Source organism: Pan paniscus, chromosome 13 (genome assembly GCF_029289425.2).
Source record: "Pan paniscus chromosome 13, NHGRI_mPanPan1-v2.0_pri, whole genome shotgun sequence".
Lineage (NCBI taxonomy): Eukaryota > Metazoa > Chordata > Mammalia > Primates > Hominidae > Pan > Pan paniscus.
This window is the reverse complement of record NC_073262.2, coordinates 71,957,795-71,985,009: the sequence shown is the minus strand read 5'-3', so window position 1 is coordinate 71,985,009 and position 27,215 is coordinate 71,957,795. Positions and strand designations below refer to the sequence as shown.

Sequence of the window (27,215 nt, the reverse complement as noted above, 5' to 3'; positions counted from 1 at the left end):
CCATGTTGCCCAGGCTGGTCTCCAACTCCTGGCCTGAAGTGATCCACCCACCTTGGCCTCCCAAGTGCTGGGATGATAGGTGTGAGCCACCATGTCTGACCCATCTCTTTATTTCTGCTCCCACTGCCAACATCTCTCATTTGGGTGTCGGCAGTAGTCTCTGGGTTGGCCTCCCTGCCTCCAGTCCTGTGGATCCTTAGATTCTCTCTGACACTGATGTTGGTCTAACTAAGATTCTTTGGTAGCTCTCCATTAATTCCAGGAGAAAGTTCCAATTCCCTAACATGGTTTACAGTGGCTTCCAAGATGTGACTAGTGCTTATTTTCCTATGTCTATCATTTGCTATTCTTGCCTTGAAGTGGCCACTTGGGCACAGCAGTGCTTTTAGTTCCTGTGGGTGTGCCATGCTGTGTCCTAGCCTTTTGTCTCCGTGCAAGCTGCCTGAATGCTGAATGCTCGGTTCTAGACAGTCCTTCTTTGCTTTTGGCCTACCTGACTGCTGCTTCTTTAAGACCCAGGGAGGTGTCACTTTTTCAAGGAAACTGTCCCCACCCATGCTCCCATCCCAGAGTGAATTAAGTTCCTGGATTGATGGTTCTATCATTCCTGTGTGCCTATAATCCACTTTCATAATTGTTTTCTAATTACTCCTTAGTGTCCCCTAGAAGTCTATGAGCTTCTTGAGGTTAGGGATTGTGCCTTATTCATTTGCAGATCCCCATATTGCTATACTGTGTGGTACATTATAGGCCCTCAACAGATGTTTGTGTAATTAATGAATAGATGAATCTCAGCATTAGATTGGTTGATGGAATTATATAATTTTAATTTGTTTTCTCTCTACATTTGAATGAGCTTTTAATTGCTTCTTCGTAAGCCCTTTGAAAACCTAAGCACAAAATTTAGAATTATTTGGGCTTGACGTAAAGAAGAAAGCCAAGTTAATTGAAATAGTACTGATTCCTGACCTAGGTTCTTTTCATATTTTGTTTGAGACAACTCATGACTTGCCTTCTCGGGAATAAAAGAAAGTTCTTTAATTTTATGTGAAAATTGGCAATATATACTTAAATAAATTATTTGGAAATTTAATGAGGAAGTATTAATCTCTTTAACCTTTTTCAGATAAAATTGTGTCTCTGCCATGGGCAGAATTCAGACACTTAAGTGCCTTCTGGAAAAATCTATCTATTCTGCCTTTATTAATAGAAGTAAAATTGGACCCACAGGTATAAGGTACTTAGAGAAAATATGAAATTATTTAGTGTTAGAAGTAGGCTGACTTGAAAAATTTTGTTTGCTGTTCCAGAATTATAAGACACCATTTTACTAATTAAACAGAAAGAAGGAACAAAATGACAAGGAAGATATAATCAATTAAGCATAGAGAAGGGTGTTAATTATGGTTTTATAATTATTATATCTTATCACATGATAATTTCTATAAGTTTGAATTTTCAAGTACCACCTTGAAAACTGTCACTGTCTACTTATCTTTTACGTATTTTTTTTTTTTTTTAGAGACGGGGTCTTGCTTTGCTGCCCAGGCTGGAGTGCAGTGGCATGATTACAGCTCACTCTAACTACATAAAAAGAGAAGTTTTTTTTGGCTCAAGTGATCCTCCTACCTCAGCCTTCCAAATAGCTAGGACTACAGATACTTGGAAGTGAGCCACTGTGCCCAGCTAAATTTAGTTTTATTTTTTTTAAGATATAAGGATCTCACTATGTTGCCCAGGCTAGTCTTGAATTCTTGGCCTCAAGTGATCTTCTTGCCTCAATCTCCCATAGCTGGGATTAAAGGCACGAGCCACTGTGCCAGGTTTACTTGTCGTTTGAAAAGGTTTTTCATGTTAAGTTTTGGTGGTACATTCCTTAACAGATCTAATTTTATCACAAAACCAAGTTTTGCTGAACCTAAATATCTATACTACATATAAGTAAAAGAAGCTCTGTAGGCTGGGAGCCTCGGATCCCTGACAGTTTTGCAGAACGCTGATATCTATGGACTCTAAAATAGACTTCATTTATAGATACCCACGGACCACTAATGGACAAAAACATGAATCGGTATGTATTGTGGCATTCAAATCCTAGCGCTTTGGGAGAGGAGGGAGGTTCCAAGATGGCCGAACAGGAACAGCTCCAGTCTACAGCTCCCAGCGTGAGCAACATAGAAGACGGGTGATTTCTGCATTTCCAACTGAGCTTTGAAGAGAGTAGTGGATCTCCCAGCACAGAGTTTGAGATCTGAGAATGGACAGACTACCTCAAGTGGGTCCCTGACCCCCGAGTAGCCTGACTGGGAGACACCTCCCAGTAGGGGCCGACTGACACCGGATACGGCCGGGTGCCCCTCTGAGACGAAGCTTCCAGAGGAACGATCAGGCAGCAACATTTGCTGTTCTGCAATATTTGCAGTTCTGCACACTCCACTGATGATACCCAGGCAAACAGGGTCTGGAGTGGACCTCCAGCAAACTCCAACAGACCTGCAGCTGAGGGTCCTTACGGTTAGAAGGAAAACTAACAAACAGAAAGGGCATCTACACCAAAACCCCATCTGTACATCACCATCATCAAAGACCAAAGGTAGATAAAATCACAAAGATGGGGAGAAACCAGAGCAGAAAAGCTGAAAATTCTAAAAATCAGAGCACCTCTTCTCCTCCAAAGGAACGCAGCTCCTCACCAGCAACAGAACAAAGCTGGATGGAGAGTGACTTTGAGAGTTGAGAGAAGAAGTCTTCAGACGATCGGTAATAACAAACTTCCCCAAGCTAAAGGAGGATGTTCAAACCCATCGCAAAGAAGCTAAAAATCTTGAAAAAAGATTAGATGAATGGCTAACTAGAATAACCAGCATAGAGAAGACCTTAAATGACCTGATGGAGCTGAAAACCATGGCACGAGAACTACGTGACACATGCACAAGCTTCAATAGCCGATTCGATCAACTGGAAAAAAGGGTATCAGTGATTGAAGATCAAATGAATGAAATGAAGTGAGAAGAGCAGTTTAGAGAAAAAAGAGTAAAAAGAAATCAACAAAGCCTCCAAGAAATATGGGGCTATGTGAAAAGACCAAATCTACGTCTGATTGGTGTACCTGAAAGTGACGGGGAGAATGGAACCAAGTTGGAAAACACTCTGCAGGATATTATCCAGGAGAACTTCCCCAACCTAGCAAGGCAGGCCAACACTCAAATTCAGGAAATACAGAGAACGCCACAAAGATATACCTCGAGAAGAGCAACTCCAAGACACATAATTGTCAGATTCACCAAAGTTGAAATGAAGGAAAAAATGTTAAGGGCAGCCAGAGAGAAAGGTCGGGTTACCCACAAAGGGAAGCCCATCAGACTAACAGCTGATCTCTCGGCAGAAACCCTACAAGCCAGAAGAGAGGGGGGGCCAATATTCAACATTCTTAAAGAAAAGAATTTTCAACCCAGAATTTCATATCCAGCCAAACTAAGCTTCATAAGTGAAGGACAAATAAAATCCTTTACAGACAAGCAAATGCTGAGAGATTTTGTCACCACCAGGCCTACCTTACAAGAACTCCTGAAGGAAGCACTAAACATGGAAAGGAACAACCGGTACCAGCCACTGCAAAAACATGCCAAATTGTAAAGACCATCGAGGCTAGGAAGAAACTGGATCAACTAACGAGCAAAATAACCAGCTAACATCATAATGACAGGATCAAATTCACACATAACAATATTAACCTTAAATGTAAATGGGCTAAATGCTCAAATTAAAAGACACAGACTGGCAAATTGGATAAAGAGTCAAGACCCATCAGTGTGCTGTATTCAGGAAACCCATCTCACGTGCAGAGACACACATAGGCTCAAAATAAAGGGATGGAGGAAGATCTACCAAGCAAATGGAAAACACAAAAAAAGGCAGGGGTTGCAATCCTACTCTCTGATAAAACAGACTTTAAACCAACAAAGATCAGAAGAGACAAAGAAGGCCATTACATAATGGTAAAGGGATCAATTGAACAAGAAGAGCTAACTATCCTAAATATATATGCACCCAATACAGGAGCACCCAGATTCATAAAGCAAGTCCTTAGAGACCTACAAAGAGACTTAGACTCCCACACAATAATAATGGGAGACTTTAACACCCCACTGTCAACATTAGACAGATCCACAAGACAGAAAGTTAACAAAGATATCCAGGAATTGAACTGAGCTCTGCACCAAGCGGACCTAATAGACATCTACAGAACTCTCCACCCCAAATCAATAGAATATACATTCCTCTCAGCACCACATTGCACTTAGTTCAATATTGACCACATAGTTGGAAGTAAAGCACTCCCCATCAAATGTAAAAGGACAGAAATTATAACAAACTCTCTCTCAGACCACAGTGCAATCAAACTAGAACTCAGGATTAAGAAACTCACTCAAAACCGCTCAACTGCATGGAAACTGAACAATCTGCTCCTGAATGACTACTGGGTACATAAAGAAATGAAGACAGAAATAAAGATATTCTTTGAAACCAATGAGAACAAAGACACAACATACCAGAATCTCTGGGACACACTTAAAGCAGTGTGTAGAGGGAAATTTATAGCACTAAATGCCCACAAGAGAAAGCAGGAAAGATCTAAAATTGACACCCTAACATCACAATTAAAAGAGCTAGAGAAGCCAGAGCAAACACATTCAAAAGCTAGCAGAAGGCAAGAAATAACTAAGATCAGAGCAGAACTGAAGGAGATAGAGACACAAAAAACCCTTCAAAAAAATCAATGAATCCAGGAGCTGGTTTTTTGAAAAGATCAACAAAATTGATAGACCAATAGGAAGACTAATAAAGAAAAAAGAGAGAAGAATCAAATAGACACAATAAAAAATGATAAAGGGGATATCACCACCAATCCCTCAGAAATACAAACTACCATCAGAGAATACTATACACACCTCTATGCAAATAAACTAGAAAATCTAGACGAAATGGATAAATTCCTGGACACATACACCCTCCCAAGACTAAACCAGGAAGAAGTTGAATCCCTGAATAGTCCAATAACAGGCTCTGAAATTGAGGCAATAATTAAGAGGCTAGCTACCAAAAGAAGTCCAGGACCAGACTGATTCACAGCTGAATTCTACCAGAGGTACAAGGAGGAGCTGGTACCATTCCTTCTGAAACTATTCCAATCAAAAGAAAAGGAGGGAATCCTCCCTAATTCATTTTATGAGGCCAGCATCATCCTGATACCAAAGCCTGGCAGAGACACAACCAAAAAGAGAATTTTAGACCAATATCCCTGACGAACATCGATGCAAAAATCTTCAATGAAATACTGGCAAACCGAATCCAGCAGCACATCAAAAAGTTTATCCACCATGATCAAGTGGGCTTCATCCCTGGGATGCAAGGCTGGTTCAACATACACAAATCAATAAGCATAATCCATCATATAAACAGAACCAAAGACAAAAACCACATGATTATCTCAATAGACGCAGAAAAGGCCTTTGACAAAATTCAACAGCCCTTCATGCTAAAAACTCTCAATAAATTAGGTATCAATGGGACGTATCTCAAAATAATAAGAGCTATTTATGACCAACCCACAGCCAATATCATCCTGAATGGGCAAAAACTGGAAGCATTCCCTTTGAAAACTGTCACCACTCTTATTCAACATAGTGTTGGAAGTTCTGGCCAGGGCAATCAGGCAGGAGAAAGAAATAAAGGGTATCCAATTAGGAAAAGAGGAAGTCAAATTGTCCCCGTTTGCAGATGACATGATTGTATATTTAGAAAACCCCATCGTCTCAGCCCAAAATCTCCTTAAGCTGATAAGCAACTTCAGCAAAGTCTCAGGATACAAAATCAATGTGCAAAAATCACAAGCATTCCTATACACCAATAACAGACAAACAGAGAGCCAAATCATGAGTGAACTCCCATTCACAATTGCTTCAAAGAGAATAAAATACCTAGGAATCCAACTTACAAGGGATGTGAAGGACCTCTTCAAGGAGAACTACAAACCATTCTCAGTGAAATAAAAGAGGACACAAACAAATGAAGGAACATTCTATGCTTATGGATAGGAAGAATCAATATCGTGGAAATGGCCACACTGCCCAAGGTAATTTATAGATTCAATGCCATCCCCATCAAGCTACCAATGACTTTCTTCACAGAATTGGAAAAAACTACTTTAAAGTTCATATGGAACCAAAAAAGAGCCCGCATTGCCAAGACAATCCTAAGCCAAAAGAACAAAGCTGGAGGCATCATGCTACCTGACTTCAAACTATACTACAAGGCTACAGTAACCAAAACAGCATGGTACTGGTACCAAAACAGAGATATAGACCAATGGAACAGAATAGAGCCCTCAGAAATAATACCACACATCTACAACCATCTGATCTTTGACAAACCTGACAAAAACAAGAAATGGGAAAAGGATTCCCTATTTAATAAATGGTGTTGGGAAAACTGGCTAGCCATATGTAGAAAGCTGAAACTGGATCCCTTCCTTACACCTTATACAAAAATTAATTCAAGATGGATTAAAGACTTACACGTCAGACCTAAAACCATAAAAACCCTAGAAGAAAACCTAGGCAATACCATTCAGGACATAGGCATGGGCAAGGACTTCATGTCTAAAACACCAAAAGCAGTGGCAACAAAAGCCAAAATTGATAAATGGGATCTAATTAAACTAAAGAGTTTCTGCACAGCAAAAGAAACTACCATCAGAGTGAACAGGCAACCTATAGAATGGGAGAAAATTTTTGCAATCTACCCATCTGACAAAGGGCTGATATCCAGAATCTACAAAGAACTTAAACAAATGTACAAGAAAAAAACAAACAACCCCATCAAAAAGTGGGCAAAGGACATGAACAGACACTTCTCAAAAGAAGACATTTATGCAGCCAACAGACACATGAAAAAATGCTGATCATCACTGAGCATCAGAGAAATGCAAATCAAAACCACAATGAGATATCATCTCACACTAGTTAGAATGGTGATCATTAAAAAGTCAGGAAACAACAGGTGCTGGAGAGGATGTGGAGAAATAGGAACACTTTTACACTGTTGGTGGGACTATAAACTAGTTCAACCATTGTGGAAGACAGTGTGGCGATTCCTCAAGGATCTAGAACTAGAAATACCATTTGACCCAGCCATGCCATTACTGAGTATATACCCAAAGGATTATAAATCATGCTGCTATAAAGACACATGTACACATATGTTTTTTGTGGCACTATTCACAATAGCAAAGACTTGGGACCAACCCAAAAGTCCATCAATGATAGACTGGATTAAGAAAATGTGGCACATATACACCATGGAATACTCTGCAGCCATAAAAAATGATGAGTTCCTGTCCTTTTTAGGGACATGAATGAAGCTGGAAACGATCATTCTGAGCAAACTATCGCAAGGACAGAAAACCAAACACCGCATGTTCTCACTCATAGGTGGGAATTGAACAATGAGAGCACTTGGACACAGGATGGGGAACATCACAAACTGGGACCTGTCGTGGGGTGGGGGGAGGGGGGAAGGATAATATTAGGAGATACACCTAATGTAAATGACTAGTTAATGGGGGCAGCACACCAGCATGGCAGATGTATACATATGTAACAAACCTGCACGCTGTGCACATGTACCCCAGAACTTAAAGTAAAATAATAATAATAAAAAAGGAATTATAAAAAAAAGCAGCTTTGTAAAAATTGAGAGCAAATCTTTTTTCTTCCATTAGGGGATTATATTATATTTTTTAGATGATCACGTTTTCCCCCAAAGCTCTTTGTATGTAGACAATTTAAAATCCCAGGATAAGATAATGTTACCATGTTATGGTAATTCCTGCCTCAGATTTACAGGATAGCTTTCACGTCATGCATGCGGGCATCAGTTCACTGGATTTTATCTGTTTTATCCGGAGGCAAATTTCATGAACTGCTGATGCCCTGCTTTCACCTGTACTAATCAACATGGGATGAAATCAAGCTAGCTTAAATTTTTTTCTCTTTATAAAATTGATACATGGTCAATGTAGACAGTTTATAGGATAGAGGAAACTATATAGAAAAAAATAAAATCACTCATATTCATATTCACACCACGCTGGAATAACTGCTATTAAAGCTTTGGTATATTTCCTTCTTGTTTATACAAGGATTTCAATGGGTGGGTTGGGGGTCCTTGGTTAATACCTATACTTGCAAAATTTTTATTTCATTAAACTTTTTACCATATAGTTTTAAAATCTATATTGTATTCTTTACACATGTTGATAACGTAATTGTGTACATAGCATGCTTGAGTGTGGACACTATTCTCTGGGCATTTTGATAATATTATACTTCTGTTTTTGCTTTGTAAGCTCAGCTTGGTGGTAGCCGGGTACTTTACCTTGTGTCCCTATGAACTTTATGCTTTCCAATATCCTTGTTAATGCCAATAGATTAGTCTGTGTCTAGCAATAATTATAAATTAAGTAATAATTTTTTCTCTTCGCAGCACAAAGTACATGCTCAAGTCATCAGATAACATGCTCCAATGGTCAGTGTATCCCAAGTGAATACAGGTGCGACCACGTCAGAGACTGCCCAGATGGAGCTGACGAGAATGACTGCCGTGAGTCTGTTTTAGTCCTTGCACTGTATTTGGTTTCACCCTTGTCCCTTTGGCATTTTAATCAATTTGTTAGATTTGTTGATGGACATAAATGCCTACAATACGCCTCTTGTTATTGCAATCTCTTGGCAGATTCTTTTGTGGATTAGGGGTGATGTTCTGATAAGAGTCTATTTTTAACAAGACATTCTAAGAGTGTCCTGCCTTAGTGCATCAAGTTTCTGTATTTTTTATAGTAAGAGACTTTTAACATGAACATAGATTCTGAAAGGAAGGATAATTAAATACATTGAGTACAGAATCAAGTTTGGTAAATTTTAACTGTTATTACACAGCTATAGTAAGTTTCTAGGTCAAATTTCTCACTAGTTTTCCTGCTTTTATGAACTCAACATTTTTCAGATTACCTTTGGAAAAGTGTTACATTTTGAAAATGTCTTTTCCTATAACAGCAGCATACTATATCTCTTTGTAACTGATCACCACAAAATAAGACATATAAATCATAGTATTCGATGTATAATGTATAACTATTACCACACCAAAATAAGAAAGTGCAATCATGGTTCATTATGTAGTAACAGGTAAGTAAAGAACAATCTTCCTCTTTCGAGGCTTATATAGAAGTGTTAGGATATGAGAAGATAGGAATTAGTCTGCTGTGTCAGTCCTATAGTCCATATAATTGTCTTTAATCTCAGGCATACCACAGTTTCTCTCTCTTTCTGTTTTTTATTTTTTATTTTTGAGAAGGAGTTTCACTCTTGTTGCCCAGGCTGAGTGTGATGGCATGCTCTCGGCTCACCGCAACCTCCACCTCCCAGGTTCAAGCGATTCTCCTGCCTCAGCCTCCCGAGTAGCTGGGATTACAGGCATGCGCCACCACGCCCGACTAATTTTTGTATTTTTAGTAGAGATGGCATTTCACCATGTTGGTCAGGCTGGTGTTGAACTTCTGACCTCAGGTGATCCACCCGCCTCGGCCTCCCAAAGTGCTGGGATTACAGGCATGAGCCACTGTGTCTGGCCCCTAGTTTCTCTGAAAAGTTCTTACAAGTCTAGCGTTTATGAATTTTTCCAGAAGTTCCTTGTGTTTTTAATATATATATATTTTAATATATACATATAATATATATTTCTGACAGGCCTTTTCGTGCAGTCCTGCATTTCATAAATTTACTATGTGCTGTATAAAGATATAGTCATGTGTCATTTAATGAGGGGGACACATTCTGAGAAATGTGTTATTAGGCAATTTTGTTGTTGTGTGAACGTGATAGAGTGTTGTTAAACAAACCTGGATGGTATAGCCTACTGCACACCTAGGGTAAACAGTATATACCCTAGGCATATACTCTTGCTCCTAGGCTACAAACCTGAACACCATGTTTCCGTGCTAAATACTACAGGCAATTGGAACACAATGTTAAGTATTTATGTAGCTAAACATATGTAAACATAGAAAAGGTACAGCAAAAATATGGTATTATAATCTTAGGGGACCATTGTAGTACATGTAGTCCATGCGGTCTGTCGTTGACCGAAAGAGCCATATGCGATTCCTGACTGTACTTCCTTTTGTTTGCTCTTAAATTTATATTTCAAACTTCAAGAAATTATCCCAGTGTTCCATTAATTGGTGAGCAGATTTTTGTGTACCTTAGAAATCTTGATCATAAACTTTTCAGTTATTATGTCTCCAACGGAAGATTCAAGTTTTAGCCTATTCTCACGGGATATCTCCTCTATTGTTTTATAATTTTGATTTAATTTTAGTTCTCTGGATTGTCTCTAAATTCCTTCCTTTGATACAAATGGTTTATTTTATGCTTTCTGATAAAAGAACTATCTTGTGTAAATTTTGCTAAACTTCCCAATATGGTGCCGTGACTAGGGTAGGAGCTAACATACATTGATTATGGCAAGCAAATTGTTTCTAGTCACGTACATTTCAAACTATACTGTTCATGGAAGAAATACTTGTATATGTGCAAAAGCAAGACCTATGCTTCCATCCATACCATGACCACATGGTGCATTTTTAAAAACGACCCTTCTCCAGTGCTTTCTCCCTTGCATGTTATTTTTCTTTGAGAGAAGCGTCTGTGCTATTTGCCATTGTCTCTCCATTTCCTAGCAGAGTTCCTAGTACAGTTCTGTTCTAATTTTCATCTGAAATATTCTTATTTATCTATTTATTTTTAATTTTACTTTAAGTTCTGGGATACATGTGTGACGTTCCCCTCTCTGTATCCATGTGTTCTCATCGTTCAACTCCCACTTATGAGTGAGAACATGTGGCGTTTGGTTTTCTATTCCTGTGTTAGTTTGCTGAGAATGATGGCTTCCAGCTTCATCCATGTCCTTGTAAAAGACATGAACTTGTTCCTTTTTAGGGCTGCGTAGTATTCCATGGTGTATATATGCTACATTTTCTTTATCCAGTCTATCATTGATGGGCATTTGGGTTGGTTCCAAGTCTTTGCTATTATAAATAGTGCTACAATAAACATACATGTGCATATGTCTTTATTTTTTGAAAGACATTACAGTGTTTCCACTTTGGATTTACCTTCACTCTGGAAATTATGAAAAGAATTTAGACTAAACTCTGGCAAGTTTAGAGATGGTAGCGTGTGTCTGGATGCCACAGAATAGCAAGTTCAGGGGTCAAAGATTCTCCTTTCAGTGCTTTGTAAAGCACACAGTAGGTTCTTCATTGAGGCAAATGAAGAAGACATTTTTGATTAATAATAATGATAAACCATATATTATATTTTGTAGCATTTTGTAAATTTCAGAGCATTATATAAATTCTAGTTGTTACTACTAGGTTCCTTTATGAGGACAATAGGGCAGGCACTATTATAATCTCTTATGAATAAACAAAAACTTCAAAGAGAAGAGTGACTTGTTTGAGGTTGTATAGTAGAGATAGGGCTTAATTTGTCTTCTAGTTCCAAGTCTGGTGATTGCTCTTCATGGAGGGCTTTATTTACAGAAGGAGAAAGTCCTATCTTGTACAAGTTAAGAGACCATCAGAGGCCTGTACCACCAGCCAAAAGTCTGTGTCTTTATCCCTTATTTACAAGTAGATGAAAATGAGTGCTTTATTGCAAATGCAGTGGGACTAAAGGAACTGCTACTTTGGGGAAAATAAAAGTCAGCTGAAACAGAATGTTTGCCGCCAAGACTAAAGTCACTAATACAACCGGCTCACAACTTTGCCAATGAACCTTCTGGCAAAAACCTGGCAGGATACGAATATGTAAGTAGCTGCTGTAAAAGGGAACGAAGCAGAGGAAATTAGCTTTGTAAGTTATTATATCTGGGCAGGAATTTTTAATCAAGTTTTTTTTTATTTAAAAAAATTTAAGTACAAATAGTTGGTGAAATAATGATTCACTAAGGAAAGAAAACCAAATTTGGCTTACTGTTTCTGGAATCATACAAGTCATGAACCCTTCAGGGCACACTGTGACCTAAAATGAATCACATGCATGTAAGGGATTTTGCAATGAGGCATTCTTTCCTATTTCCCTCTACCTTGTTTATTTATTGCTAAGTTTCATTTATGGAGGAGTGTAAAAAAAAAACCTCAGAAATCAGAGGAAATGTAGAAAAGAATCTTCTTATTCTTTTGTTAGTGCTTTGATCTGGTCACAGTCAGATATATACAAGAAGGAAATGAATGGCCTCAATCAAAGTCCTTAGAAAATGCTAGTATAGGGGATGGGTTGCAGGAGTGATCCCATTTTGTTTTCCTTCTTTGTTTAAAGCTCTTGTGGAAAGTGGGAAAGGGAACTGCCAGTCACCGAGCACCAGCCACCACCTTACCCACTTTTCATGTCAATGCTGCAAGGTGGGTATGAGGACCAGCTCTGTTTTACAGAGATTGTAGAGATGATCAAGATGTAAGAGTAGGGGAGCCAGGATTTTAACCTAGGTCTAAACCATATGCCTGTGCTCTTAAAAGATTTTGCTTTAGGAATAGAAACGTGTAACTTATTTTTGTTTAAAGGTTACTTAGCTATTTTATTATTTTTACATATTATTGTCTAAACCTTTTTTAGTATGGAAGGTTTTTTTTAACATATACAAAAGGAGCATGAATTGTATAGTGAACCTCTTTGTATGCATCACTCAATTACATTACCGATGAACTCATAACTAATATTGTTTTATTTATTCTCTTTATTCTCCCCATTATTTTGAAGTATTTCTTAGACATTGTATAATTCCACCTGTAAATATTTCAGTATTTATCTCTAAAATATAAGGACTAAAACATAACCATAATATCATTATCACACCTAAAAATTAAACAACTCTTCTTTAAAATAATCAGATATTGAGTCAGTTTCTAAAATTCCCCAATCATCTTGTTATTTTTTACAGTTTGATTATTTAAATCAAAGTCCAAATAAAATCTTTATGTTCAAATTAGTTGATATGTCTCATAAGCCTTTCAATTTGTGGGGTTTCCTTCTATTTCTGTTCTTTACCCCTTGCAATTTACTTGTTAAAAAAAAAAAGAACCCAGGTCACTTGTCCTGGAGTTTCCCACAGTCTGGCTTGTGTTCATTGTGTCCCCTGATGTCCTTTAACACATTCTCTGTCCTCTGTATTTCTTGGCAATTAGTAGCTAGACCTGGAGCAGGGTTTCTCGACCTTCACTCTAATGACATTTGGGACCGGACAGTTCTTTCTTGTGCATTGTAGAATGTCTAACAGTATCTCTGGCCTCTATCCACTAGATGTCTGTAGCATTGCCCAGTCGTGACAATCCAAAATGTCTCTGGACGTTGTCAAATGTCCTCCAGGAGCAAAATCATCCAGTTAGAACCACTGATTTAGGGGACTGAACAGGTGCAAGGATTTTCTTGGCGGGGAAACAAGGGAAGGCAAGAGTACTTTTTATATAAATCTGTGTATTTTCATTAGGAGACACAGGATAGCTAGCTGTCTGTGATGTGAGTAGCCATTGATGATCATTGCTGAAATCCATTTAGTCATAGCAGTACTTAGTTATTTTAAATGTTGCATTAGATATATAACAGCTGTTATTAGTTGCTTTAAATTAGAATGTTTTCATGTGATCAAAGATTAAATGAGGCTTAGCCAGAAATCATCTTCATGAGACATGACACTTTATTATTTCTGCAGTGACGATGCATGGAAATTGTTACTTGTGGACAAACTTAGAATTAGCCTGTGAATGGGGCTTTTGTTTTTCTATTTCTCAGAAATAGAATGGCCTATAGGAAGGAATATATTAGGTACCTGGAAACCACCTAAAAATAGTAAAGGATGTTGGAAAAGCTCCAAAGAAGGACTCAATTCTTCCCTCTAATATTCAAAAGGATTAGGGAGCTTGATGTTGTAGTTTGTAGCCCTGCCATTCATTCCAGGCCCCTAGGTTGTAGTTCATACCCTTTCAAGCTTCTAAAATCAAGACACTGAGCTCCAAGACAGAGTACCTTGTGTCCATTCCGAGCATTCCTTTACAGAACAAAGAGTGGTGTGTAAGAGTCCTCTCAGGGAGGCAGGCAGGGAGAGAGGAGGTGAGAGAATGGTCGAGATGGTAAGGAAGGGGAGGATATTAGGGTCTCAACAAAAAGATTATTTTTGAGATAAATGTGGTATAGTATGAGAGATTCTTATTGCATTTGCTCTTTTTATCTGCTTCGCCTTTATATGCATAAGATATTGGTGGTTATTTTACCCTTTTAGAAAAATTTCTGAATATATATATATTAAAAGCTGTGTAACAGGTAAAAGCTCATTTTCCCCCTTAGTTCTTTTATTATTCAATCTGGTCATCTGTAAAATGGCATCTCATATTAAACAGCTTGTCAATTAACTTTTTTTTTTTTTTTAAGGAACAGAGAGATTCAAAACTGCAGTCCATTTTACTTCTAATGGGATTAGCATCAAGGAAAAACCACTCATGCAGGGTCTAAGATAAACATCAGAACAATGCAGCAATTATAGGTCATTCAATTAATATATTGATGTGACTTTCAGTTGCTCAAAAATAGTACAGTTTTTTTCTGTTAAGTGAAAAGATTATTTTGCTTTTTCAAGCACCATATTAGAATGATTTTGGTGTGAATAAAACTATTGCTAATTATCGTTGGTTTGCAGCACTTCTCTTTTGTTACTTAGGAATGCCAAAGAAAGGGTAAAATCCCTGTTACAATGAAGGCTTTCTTGCTGGTAATCAGCAGTATTTGGTCTGCCTGCAACTGGGGCTGCTTTGTCCCAGAAGTTTTATTTCTATTGACTTTCTGCTCTTTAGAATTTAAACATTTTTCTTTATATCTTTAACTGCTGAAACTCCAGCTGAGGGAACAGTGGGAGGGGAATAAAGAAGAAGGTTAAAGTCATTTTGTGGACTGTGAGGGTGCATGAAGAACATGTTCTTCAAACTCAGTTCCACATTTAAGCTGCCCAGCGAGCCTTGCCCTTGCTATTCTCTCTCTCCCTGAAGCCAGAAAGAAGAAGCAGGCGACTCTCCGAAGGGCCCCATCTTACCTGTCACATCACAGATGTACCTTTTTAGCATTCTCACAATTGAGATAGGATTCAGAGCCCTGAAACCTGGAGGAAGGAAAGAAAACTCTCTTTTATTTAGTTTCCATCATACAAGGATGTTATAAATATCCCCCATCTTTAAAAAGATCCTAAGATCCCTCTTAGCTGTTGCCAATTACTCTGCTCCCTTTTACAACAGAGTTTCCTAGCATTAACGTTAATGGCTGTTTCCACTTACCCTCGTCCTGTTTCTTTCTTTAAAAAAATTTTTTTAACATATGTAATATATCCAACTGATTGTCCTTTTTTTAGAACCCACTGAAAATAGTCCTTCATCTTCACCAATCTCCTGAAAATATTCTTTCAATGCTACCAATGACTGCCATTATGCTAAGCCTAATGGTTCTTGTTCAAATATCACTTCTCAGAGAGCTACTCCCCACAGTTACTCTTTACCTTTTACCCAGCTCTATTTTTGCAACTTTTTTTCCCATTGTGACATTTACTTTAATAGCTGTAATTTCACTCTCCCAAATAGAATGTCTGTTCCATGAGAAATGGGATTTTATTTCATTCTTTAGTACCTTGCACACTATAGGTGTGCAATAATTATTTTTGTATGGATTGATTAATAAAATGCTGTGGGAATTGCTACTTCACTTGTAATTTTGTTTACCTTTTAATTTAATTCTTAGCACAGTATCTATGAAGTCAGATTTCAATAAATACATGTTGAGCACAAGAGAATTCTAATTAAGAAGAAGGCAGCACTCTGTAGAATAACTGGTTTCTAGGATATTGACATTCATCCAGCAATGATTTGCTGATGAGTATTCAAATTATTTGGGGCTACATTTCCAGCAGGGAGGCTGAGCCACACCATTTCTAGTGATTGGAAAGTGGCTACTCTTATAATGCTGGGGTGCAGCTAGTTTTCCTGTCTCTTTGATTAGATTTTGTCTTTTGTTCTGCCCAGGTGGGTCCCTGGGAATAACTACTAAAGTATGAAACCATGGTGTTGTCTGGCTTTCAATGAAAACATGTAGCCCCGTGCCACTAAACTTGATGTACATTATAAACATTTGTTTACCCCTTAGAAGGCATCTTACTTCTTTGTACTATTCCTTGGAGCATTTGATGCACATTTTTCCATCTTGTTGCTCGGTCACTTTTGTAATAGAGCTTGTGTGAGTTTTTTTTTTTTTTTAAGGAATTTAGAACTATGTCAGTTTTTATCTCCTTTGCAGTTTTTGGTGATAGCCCTGTTATGGGAAGAAGGCAGTGCTGTGGATCTGGACTCCTTGGAGCAACCCTCTCAGGCACATTTCTAGTTGAGGTCTAAGATTAGGTCACTGTGGATAGAGACCAGCAAGGAATCTCAGGCTTAAGACCCAGCTAGTACAAAGGGAGTGAGCTAAGGAAAACTAGGTAACTTAGTTTATTTCTCTTTTTGCTTTGGCTTCCTGAAAGCCACCCAGACTAAACTTGATGTTAGTTCAATTCTACAAGTCCTCGGGATGACCATATTTTCTTTCTCTTTCCAAGGTGCTGAATTTCTTTCTTTCTTTCTTTCTTTCTTTCTTTCTTTCTTTCTTTCTTTCTTTCTTTCTTTCCTTCTTTCTTTCTTTCCTTCTTTCTTTCTTTCCTTCTTTCTTTCTTTCTTTCCTTCTTTCTTTCTTTCTTTCCTTCTTTCTTTCTTTCTTCTTTCTGAATTTCTTTTTTAATAAATCTGGTTTTATATAACTTTTTATTGAAAGCTTCTTCAAATTACTTTTGGACTGGGGAAGGATATGCTTCTCTGTTTTTTTCCTTGTGTATTACTGCATTCCCTAGGAGCTAGTCCATGATGGCAGTCACTTTAGGGACTTGAAATTCACCAGGAATGGGGGTTTGGGGAGTCGTGGTGGTACCTTCATGAGACTAACTTTATGGCCTGTTTTTTGGTATTGACTCTCCTGTTTGTCCTGGTACTCCTTCTGGAAAGTTATTTTTCCTGCGTAGGTTTCCTAGAATTCCTAGATTATATCATATTGAAGTACTTTGTTAACTATGCCATAAGTTGTGGGAAACTAGAGTTGGCCTCACTTCTCCCTTCTTCCTAATGTGGATGGGAAACTGACTGGCAGAAAGAAAATCTTCCCCCCTTCCTCTTGGGTTTCTTCTTTTTCTTTTCATAATCTCTTTTAAGAATTTTCTATTACCATTTCATTCAATTTCTTTCTTCTTTAATTTTTTGCTTCTTCCTGTTACTTACTCTGCAGTCTATAAGTGGTAGATGTATCTGTGGTAGTGGTTAGTAACCTGGGTTATGGAGCCAGGTTGATTGGATTTGAATTCTGGCTCTCCAACTTTACCAGTTATGTGACCTTTTTCAAATTCCTTAACCTCTTAATGCTCAGGTTCTTACTCTATAAAATGGGAGTCATCATAGTATTTACTTCATGAGGTTGTTATGAAGATGAAATGAGTTTATACATATTGAGTACTTTGACACATGTCTGGCACATAGTTTTTAATACATGTTATTGATGATGATGATGATGATGATTGCTTGTTTAACTTTGTGGGTAGCGTTTGCAAGTAAGTGCTGGTGGCCAAACTGGTAGATTCTTTCTGGCAAATCATTACATTGACTGGATTAATCTCTCTTGGAGCCAGAGGAAATAACATAAAGTAACTTATAAAGGATGACTCTAGGACCTTGAAAAGTCCCAGGTGTCTGGGCTGGACTTGTATCGGTAATTTCTCGTGTGTGTGTGTGTGTTTCCCAATCTTGGCTTAAGTTTCCTAACCTACTTTTAAGATCCCTTCTTCATAATAATGGTTTTTTCTATGTTGTCCTCAGCCATGTTGTCAAATTGTGAGAATAAAACATGTCTGCAGTCTTCCTGTCAAGATAATAATGAACAGTGCCTTATATTTGTATCTTACTCTGCTTAAAATGATTTCCATTCTAAGAGGTCTACAAGGTCTTCAAACTACATTTCTACACCCTCCTCCCTGATTATGTAAACAGAACTATAGCATGGAAATTTCTTGCTTCAAACCAAATCATTAACAGTGAAAAAACATAAAAACTCTTGTCTGCATAATTTTGGGGCAGCTCCCAATTATGGGGGAACAAATCTGAACGTGTATCATTTGGGATTGGGAGAAAGTAAAGAAAGGGGAAGCAAGGAGTGGTATGAGGAAGGATATTCTTACCTTTTTGTGTTAGAAAAAACCTTAAAGGTCTGAGCCTTAATTTATAGCTACTTGTTGATCTTTCCATTAAAACCAAATTCAGAAGGAAGAGTTTCCTTGGTGTTCTTATATATGATCTCCTCTCATATTGCACTTTACCCTATACTTAAATTCTTGCAGGACATTATAGCCACATGATGGATTTGCTCTGTGGGAAGAAGGTTAGACTTAGGCTTGCCAAGCAAATGAACCAAAAAATAAGACTTTAGATATCTCCCAGTTGGAAGCTCAAAGGATTGTGAATTATTGTTTTCTGGAGTAGATTGAAACTCATTAACATCTTTAGCAATGGTAGTAGAATCCATTCATTTCTTTCTTTGCTCAGTGTTAACAGTTTGGACCTGTTGTCTCTGTGTGGGTCTCCAAAGAGGGAAAACCATTCAGAAACAGATTTTCAGGTATTTTCAGTATTTAGTGGAGTTAGGGAGCTCTGTGCAATCTTTCCTATGAGTATACATCCCAGGTTAACTATGCACCGAAGAGATCAAGGTGTGCAGGGGTTGAGAGGGGTCCTCTGCTGATTGAGAGTGATTCTTTATCAGTGTGGATGGAGACAAGAAAGCTGTGTGTTCCTCATTCCAAAAGTCAAACTGCTGACCTCTGGCCATCACAATACCCTCCCTGATGATATCAAGCTGGGCTTCTTGTTTGTTGGGTGGGGAATGGGCCTTGTCAGTAAACTTGTAGTCATGTCAGTGGTTACAGTTTTAATTTTTCCCCTTTCAATTTTCTGGCACTGGCTCTCAAAAAGCAGGATGAGGAAAACAAGAGATCCATCCAACACACTTATTCCAGATTCTTTATATTTATAATTATCACCTTAAATGAAGTAGCCACCGTTCAAGCCCAGATTAATTTTCCTCCAGACAGATAGCTTATCTATTGCAAAGAGCTGGGTTTTCTACGAGTTTTTCTTCTGCTTGCTGCTGCTCTTAAAAGGCTAGATAACACATTGACTCTAGGAGCTATCTGGCTCACAGGGGCAAAGGAATTGCTTGCTGAGCTCACCTGGTCTTTTGCATCTCTTGAAGGGAGAATTAATAAACATCACTTGAAGGGAGAGTTGTGTGACTCATTTGAAGGCACATTTGTAAGGCATATCATCCCAGCGAGGAAAGACGCAATAACTCTAGGCACTGGCTCACTTTTGGACTATTAAAAAACAAAATAAAATTCAGAAAAAATTTTAAATTTTAACCAGCTATTTAAAAATGCCTTCCATTTTAACATATGATTGACTATATGTAACTCTGGCAATTGAGATATTTAAGGACACTTAATAAACTAGCTTTGAACCTCTGGAGATGAGAAGAGTTAGGCTTATTCCTTTACTATACCAAAAAAAAGATCATTGGAGAGTCCATTTTTTTAAAAAGTGCAAGTTGTTAACATGGCACAAGTTTAGTACAGTTTCAGCACAGAATTTTGTGCATGGCTTCTGCTTGAAAAGACTTGGGACTATCCAAAGAATTATCTTCAATATATTTATATCTCTATAAAATCTCAAATTGGGTTCTTAAGTGCAAAATTGAGACTCAAAGTCAACTAAGACATACCTTTTCCTTGGTTAAAAAGAAATCAGAAGATGACCTGATAATCATTACAAAAATAATCTTTCATGAAGAAGATGGTCAGACCAAGGAAGATATCACATTTGTGAAAAGGAGGGTATTCAAAGGCCATAAAAGGCAGAACTTCAAAATATTTTAAAAAGCTGAATGAACTAAAATGTTCACCTGTGATAAATAATAGCAACATTGAACATTTCTCGAGCACAGAGAGTAATGTCCCACTCCTGTACTAAGTGTGCACAGTGAGAAATGTCCTACCCCTGTACTAATTGTTGGGGATTCTAAAATGAGTAAGACAGGATCCTTGATCTCAGGGAGTTTCATTATGTCATGACGGAAAGAGATCAACAATCCACAGAATAAAGCCTCCAGTAAGAAGTCATGAGAGACAGGTGGTCCAAGTCTGGCAACTAGAGAGGAGGGACAGATAGCACGTTATTCCTGTAAGGGACTTCCTGATTTTCAACTGTGACCTAGAAAACCAGGTCCAGTGAGTAGCAGTGAGGTGGTCATATGTACATAATGTGGCAACAACAATTTGTGCTTTGAAAGCACATTATGCTTTTCAACATGCTTTACCAGACATGGTCTTTTCAGGCCGCTCTACCCTGTGCAGTAGGTTATCCAAATGTGCAGATAGGGAAGTAGCAACATAGAGAGGACATGAAGCTTGAGTCACAGTAAATAGCTGCTTAGTGGTACCTCTGGGCCGCCAGGGCTCCTGAACTCTAGGCCTGCTTTCTTTCTCCAACCCGCCAGTGGAAGAAATGGCCTTTCTTTTTTCCAAGCTTGTGCTGTGGTACTTTAGTTTCCTGGGATGTTATCTGTATCATGTAAAAGAATGTTTGATTTTGAACTAAAGTTAAATTCTTTCTCATTCTTCATCTTTTGGCTCAAAAGTCATTTCTTTAGGGGATACTTTTCTGGGCCCCCAAATCTCTCTGCTATGCAGTCTCACAGTCCTCTGTACTTTCCACATTAGCACTTATCCCAGTTTGTAGTTTACCATTTGTGTCTTATTTGATTAATGTCTGTCTCACCTGTCAAGCCTTACTCTCCATGAAGCCAGGGAGCATATTTCTTTTGTGTATCAATATATGCATTTAGTGACTTGCATATAGTAATCACTCAATAAATGTTTGCTGAAGGAAATTTAAGGTTTGTTTACTGTTTCCTTTTTTTTTTTTTTTTTTTTACAATAGAGTACCCAACATGTGAGCAGCTTACTTGTGACAATGGGGCCTGCTATAACACCAGTCAGAAGTGTGATTGGAAAGTTGATTGCAGGGACTCCTCAGATGAAATCAACTGCAGTAAGTATTGTGCACAAGATGTGCAGTTGTGTGCTGAAGCTGGTTTATACTGGTTTGAGAGAGCCAATATGTACATCTCTTCCCAAGTTTAGGTTCAGTGAATTCATGTTGGTAGTTTGAAGTCAGCCATTGGTAGGAGTATTTACACACTGGAAATCGGCAAACACTACAAACCAGGGCCTTTTTGTTCCTGGATAACTGGTTCTTAAACATTTACCAGCACACCACTGCTTAATAAGAATCCCTTTTTAAACTGGAGATGCTCTTCCTTTGAGATTAAATGGCTACAATGGAGTTAACTTCTCTCTTTTCTTTCCCTTCTTAACCTTCTGTTGCAGCTGAGATATGCTTGCACAATGAGTTTTCATGTGGCAGTGGAGAGTGTATCCCTCGTGCTTATGTCTGTGACCATGACAATGATTGCCAAGACGGCAGTGATGAACATGCTTGCAGTACGGTGATTTCTTTATGCTGGGTCATGTTGTTGGGAGTGTTTTGTTTTGTTTCGGTTTTGTTTTGTTTTATCCCCCCGCTCCCCCACCAATGTACCTCTTTTTTTCAAGGAGAAGAGTCACTACGTTTGATGGAAGATGGAATCAGACGGTCACTAGGGGTCTTGGCACAAGCCTTTGTGGTGTTGCTCGACCTGGGCTCCTTTATTTTCCAAGGATCTGTGTAGATGTAAAGGGCTGGTGATGGACAGTTTGCCTTCTTTCCTTAGGCTCCAGGGGTACAGGATATATTGTATCACTGGATTCTCAAATGACCCATACCTCTGACAACCTTGATAGTAGAATGAGAGAAGTGTTTTTAAGGGAAAGGAAGTTCCTAGGAGTGGCTCTAACTCTCCTCTTTACTTTGAAATTTCTGCTGCATTAAAGTTGGAGGGTCAGGAAAGTTTCTTTTTCTTCGTTTTCTTTTTTTGGAGATGGAGTTTTGCTTTGTTGCCCGGGCTGGAGTACCCTGGCGCGATCTTGGCTTACTGCAACTTCCGCCTCCTGGGTTCAAGCAGTTCTCCTGCTTCAGCCTCCCGAATAGCTGGGATCACAGGCATGCACCACCATGTCTGGCTAATTTTGTGTTTTTAGTAGAGATGGGGTTTCACCGTGTTGGCCAGGCTGGTCTCGAACTCCTGATCTCAAGTGATCCGCCCGCCTCGGCCTCCCAAACTGCTGGTATTATGGGTATGAGCCACCACGCCCAGCCTGAAAGTTTCAGTGTGGTATAGGTGGCTTTCTTGCCTCCACTTCTTCACTCTGACCTTGCTTTTATGTCCATGCTGTTGCCTGCAATGCAAATGACCTCTCTTATTGTTGCCACCTCTCCACTTATGTTTTTTGGAAAGAGTAAAGTTAGAAGACTCTGTGAAAGAGTTTTACTGTGTTCAGTAAGTTGGCAGCTTTGAGTGGTGATTTATTTACTAGAATGTATGATTTCCCTCCACACCTCTTTTGATTGGTTGGTACCCATGCCTTAGGGTGTTGTTAAATATTTTTGATATCACCCTAATTTTCAATGAGCCATGCCTGACTTCCTTTCTGGAACCTGGGCTTATTTCAGTGACAGAGAATTAAAGAGAATGTGACATCATGGAATGGTTGACTCAGAATCATTTGGTCATAGATTAGCAATTACGGAGCTTGTAGTAAAGTATGAGAACGTTGGATGTTGTCATGTCTGCAGCATCTTTGTCTGCATTTTCTGTTCTGTGCCAACGCATTGCAAACCATCTTGTTTTTAATTTTTTTTTTTTTTTTTTTGAGACAGGGTCTCACTCTGTCACCCAGGCTGGAGTGCAGTGGTGCGATCTTGGCTCACTGCAACTCCACACACCCCCACCAGGCTCATGCCATCCTCCCACCTCAGCCTCCCGAGTAGCTGAGACTACAGACATGTACCACCATGCTTGGCTATTTATTTTTATTTTTCGTATTTTTGGTAGAGATGAGGTCTCACCATGTTGCCCAGGCTGATCTAATTTTTAATCTTGAAAAACAGAAACCAGCACCTGAGTTCATTTCCTGGACCCAAAGCTGCTGTTATCTTCTTCTTTCTCTCTCTTTTTTTTCCTGCTTTTTAAAAATTTTTGTCAAGATATCTAAGGGATTAAATTGATATAGAAATTTCAATTTCTAGGAGTACTGCTTAGGCAGTGAGGTGAGAGCACTTTCAGTTTTTCCCGGTGATTTGTGTCTTTGGAGTGCAGCTGTTGCTTTATTCCAGACTATCCGACCTGCGGTGGTTACCAGTTCACTTGCCCCAGTGGCCGATGCATTTATCAAAACTGGGTTTGTGATGGAGAAGATGACTGTAAAGATAATGGAGATGAAGATGGATGTGGTAAGGAGGGGAAGAGATTCCTACTGAAAAGCATTTTCTTCAAGTGTTTTCCAGCGCTTGTTTTTTCTCCTTTCCTTTTTAGAAATTTTGTGTGACAAGCAAGCCTCAGGATTGGCTGGAGTTGAAGGGGTTGTTTAGGAACTCAGTGGGTGGGGAAGAAGGAGGTGACTGCGCTAACTTCTCCTAAGAAGATTCAGAACACAAATACAGATTAAATTATAATCCTCTCCTTTCTATCTTTAAGGCAAAATAGGTAGGACAGTCTCTGCCTCTTCTATACCCCAGTCTGACTTTCTCCCTGTAAGACTGCCTGTTTTAAATAGATTTAAAACTATATAAAACTAATAGGCTGGGGAAGGAAAGAAAATAGGGAAAATGTCATTTGTCTTAGACCTTACAATCTTTAAAAATGACTTTGAACCTTGGTAACAGTTCAGCTTATTTTTTTGTTTTGGTTTTGTAAATTCTGATTCCCAAATGAGTCACTGACACTCAGTGGTGAAAGAGAGGCCACCTTGGGAACACGTGGGTTGGAGCTGGGGATTGGTAAGTGTAGGAGAAGCTACTATCCAGGGAAGTGCTTAAAGATTCCGTGAGAAGGAAATTGCCAGTGATATTCACCCTTTTATGTTGCTGATATCATCAGCAGTACCTCCAACAATTTAGCAGTTACTAATACCCATACCCTACAGCAAGTTACCTGCACCATTCCAATCCCAGGTATGATAAGGGAAATGCTTGTTAAAACTATGTTTTATGTTTTTATGTTCCAGAAAGTGGTTTTTCTACATTTGGGTTATGGTTTTTCTTATACTGTTGACATTTCACTAAATAAACGAAGCAAATCAAACAGCCCAACCACACATTCAAGTAATTCTGGACCTAACTTGATGGCCCTAATTCTATAATTCATGATTTAAATAACTACATCTTTTCTTAGGGGATCATGAATTTAGTTTGTTGATAATTGAGGCCCGTATCTGCTTCTTCCTCTTATAACCCGACTGGGGGCTGCCTCTTCCAGGAAAAGTGGAGTAATTCCATTATGCCTCTCCTTAGAATCTCAGTAAAAGACTAGTGGTAGAGTTAGAAATCACTAACTTATTGTAAAATGTAGATCATTTATAGATTTCTCTTTTTCAACTTGCTCTACATCCTCTTTAAACCACTGATTAACAAAGAGCTGGCTGTACCTCCCCTATGGCCTGTAACTCTCTCTTTTCCCCCCATAGAAAGCAGTCCTCACGATGTTCATAAATGTTCCCCAAGAGAATGGTCTTGCCCAGAGTCGGGACGATGCATCTCCATTTATAAAGTTTGTGATGGGATTTTAGATTGCCCAGGAAGAGAAGATGAAAACAACACTAGTACCGGAAAATACTGTAGTGAGTATAGACATTTACCTGGGTAGCTTTCAGATAAAGATAATTCTGTTTTCTAGAACAGACGTTCAAATACAGTGTATCTGTTGGCGTTTGCATAACAAAGCACCCCAAGACTTAGTGGCATAAACTGAGAAACGTGTCTTATTTCTCACAGTTCTGTGGGTTGGCTAGGTAGTTCCTTTGGCCTGTATCAGCTCACTCACACGTCAGGATGTTGCAGTAAAAGCTTGGGCTAGCCTAGCCTTGTTGACCCAGAGGCTGAAAGAGCAAACCCTAGGGCTCAAGTACTTTCAAGGTTCTACTTATGCCAAGTTTGCTCTAGTCTTATTGTCCAAAGCAATATACTTGGCCAAACCCAGCGTGGATGGAAGAAATAGACTCCATCTATTGATGGGAAGAGCCTAACAATTTTTTAGCAACTCCCCGTTCCTAATCCCTAACACACACACAGGGAGGATTGTTTCAATGGCAATTTTGATGACCTTAAAGATGTTCTGGAGATTTTATTACCTGGCTTATACTTATGGAAAAAGGCCTTGTCTGGCTGTACTAAAAAAAAAAAAAAAAAAAAAAAAAGCTTCTGGTTCCTGGGTTATGTACCTTGAGTTACTCTCCAATGGCAAAACTGAGTTGGCCATGCACAGTGTTGTTCGATTATGTGTTGTGTGACCACACTCATTTATGAGGAAACCGACTGGAACTAGGGATTTTTTTTCTCCTTTTTTGGGACTGTAGAATATTCACCCCACCAACAACCCATCAACTCTGTGGACAGCTGATCGTCCTGTAAGGAAATGCCATTTAAAACCTTGATTTCATCAATAATATACTCTAACTAAATTTGTGATTGCCTAGAAGTGCCCATGTAACTGCAACCCCAAGGTTATTTTTTGTTTCCTGACAAAAATTGTATATAATATTTAAACAGGCAGAGACCTCTATGGCATTTTTTTCTCTATTTCATTTGGGAGCCCATTTAAAAAAGCTTAAAAATTAATAAGAGATATGTAGTCACAGTGTGAAAGTTGGAAAATAAAAATTAACCAAAAGAAAAAAATATAATCACCTGAAATCCCATCTCTTGAAGCCAGCCACAGTTAATATTTTTAGGGCTTATTCTTGCTCCAGTCACTTGGGAGTTCTTAGCCCTTTTTACTATGTAGACACAAAGATAGACCCATGCATGACCTGATTTTTTTTTCATAAATAAGACTTTTAATGACTTATACTTGCACATAGTTATAACTTTAAAAAGGAGCTTTTTTTTTCTTTTGTTTCCACTCGAGGCAGCCTCTTGTTCTGTCACCCAGGCTAGAGTGCAGTGGTGCAGTCATAGCTCACTGCAGCCTCCATCTTCTGGGCTCAAGTGATCCTCCTGCCTTGGCCTCCCAAAGTGCTGAGATTACAGTTGTGAGCCACTGTGCCTGGCTAATGCTTTTATTTTTAACTTTTTGTGAATATGAGGTGTAGCTACATTACCCAGGCTGGTCTTGATCTCCTGGCTTCAAGCAATCTTCCTGTCTCAGTTGAACTTTTATTGCAAAGTTTTGCAGTAAGCTTTGAAGGGTGACAGATTTTTCTGTACATCTACTTCATGCTTACTTAGCTGCTACTCATGGAAAAAGAAGCTATTAGATTAATCAGTCTTGTCCAGAGGTCACCATTCATTTAACAAAGTTCTTTTCTTCGTTTAGGTATGACTCTGTGCTCTGCCTTGAACTGCCAGTACCAGTGCCATGAGACGCCATATGGAGGAGCGTGTTTTTGTCCCCCAGGTTATATCATCAACCACAATGACAGCCGTACCTGTGTTGGTAAGTGATGGGGGGTGGCGGCTACTTGTCTTTCATTACAGTACACTGATGAGTCCCCTGATCTCTGACATCTAGGAGGTTGCACTTGTGGAGAGTCGTCATGGTCTGTCATAACAAAGAGCAACCCAGACCTCACAGAAAACCTGGCAAATAGGGAATTTTAACTCTGAGAAGGTTTGGTGTGGTGTACAAGGCAAAAGAATGGTTCTGTCATGAGCGAGTTGACTAGCTACCTGGAACCTATCCATTACTTGATGAGGGCGGTAGTCCTTTTCTGTTTTCTTTTCAAGTATTTGGCATCAGGATTGGTGCAGCCATACTGGTTATTGAATACTGAACTACTTCCAT

General features: G+C 38.8%; 1 protein-coding gene across 1 annotated transcript in view; it reads left to right on the top strand.

The window, feature by feature from the left end:
* Positions 1-27,215, top strand: part of LRP2 (LDL receptor related protein 2) — a 237,804-nt gene that overhangs the window by 43,987 nt on the left and 166,602 nt on the right. Inside the window, exons 4-9 of the mRNA XM_003824300.6 lie at positions 8,548-8,664; positions 21,218-21,328; positions 21,667-21,780; positions 23,552-23,668; positions 24,901-25,053; positions 26,748-26,867. Coding sequence (XP_003824348.3) covers positions 8,548-8,664; positions 21,218-21,328; positions 21,667-21,780; positions 23,552-23,668; positions 24,901-25,053; positions 26,748-26,867 — 732 coding nt within the window. The remainder of the gene's footprint in view (positions 1-8,547; positions 8,665-21,217; positions 21,329-21,666; positions 21,781-23,551; positions 23,669-24,900; positions 25,054-26,747; positions 26,868-27,215) is intronic.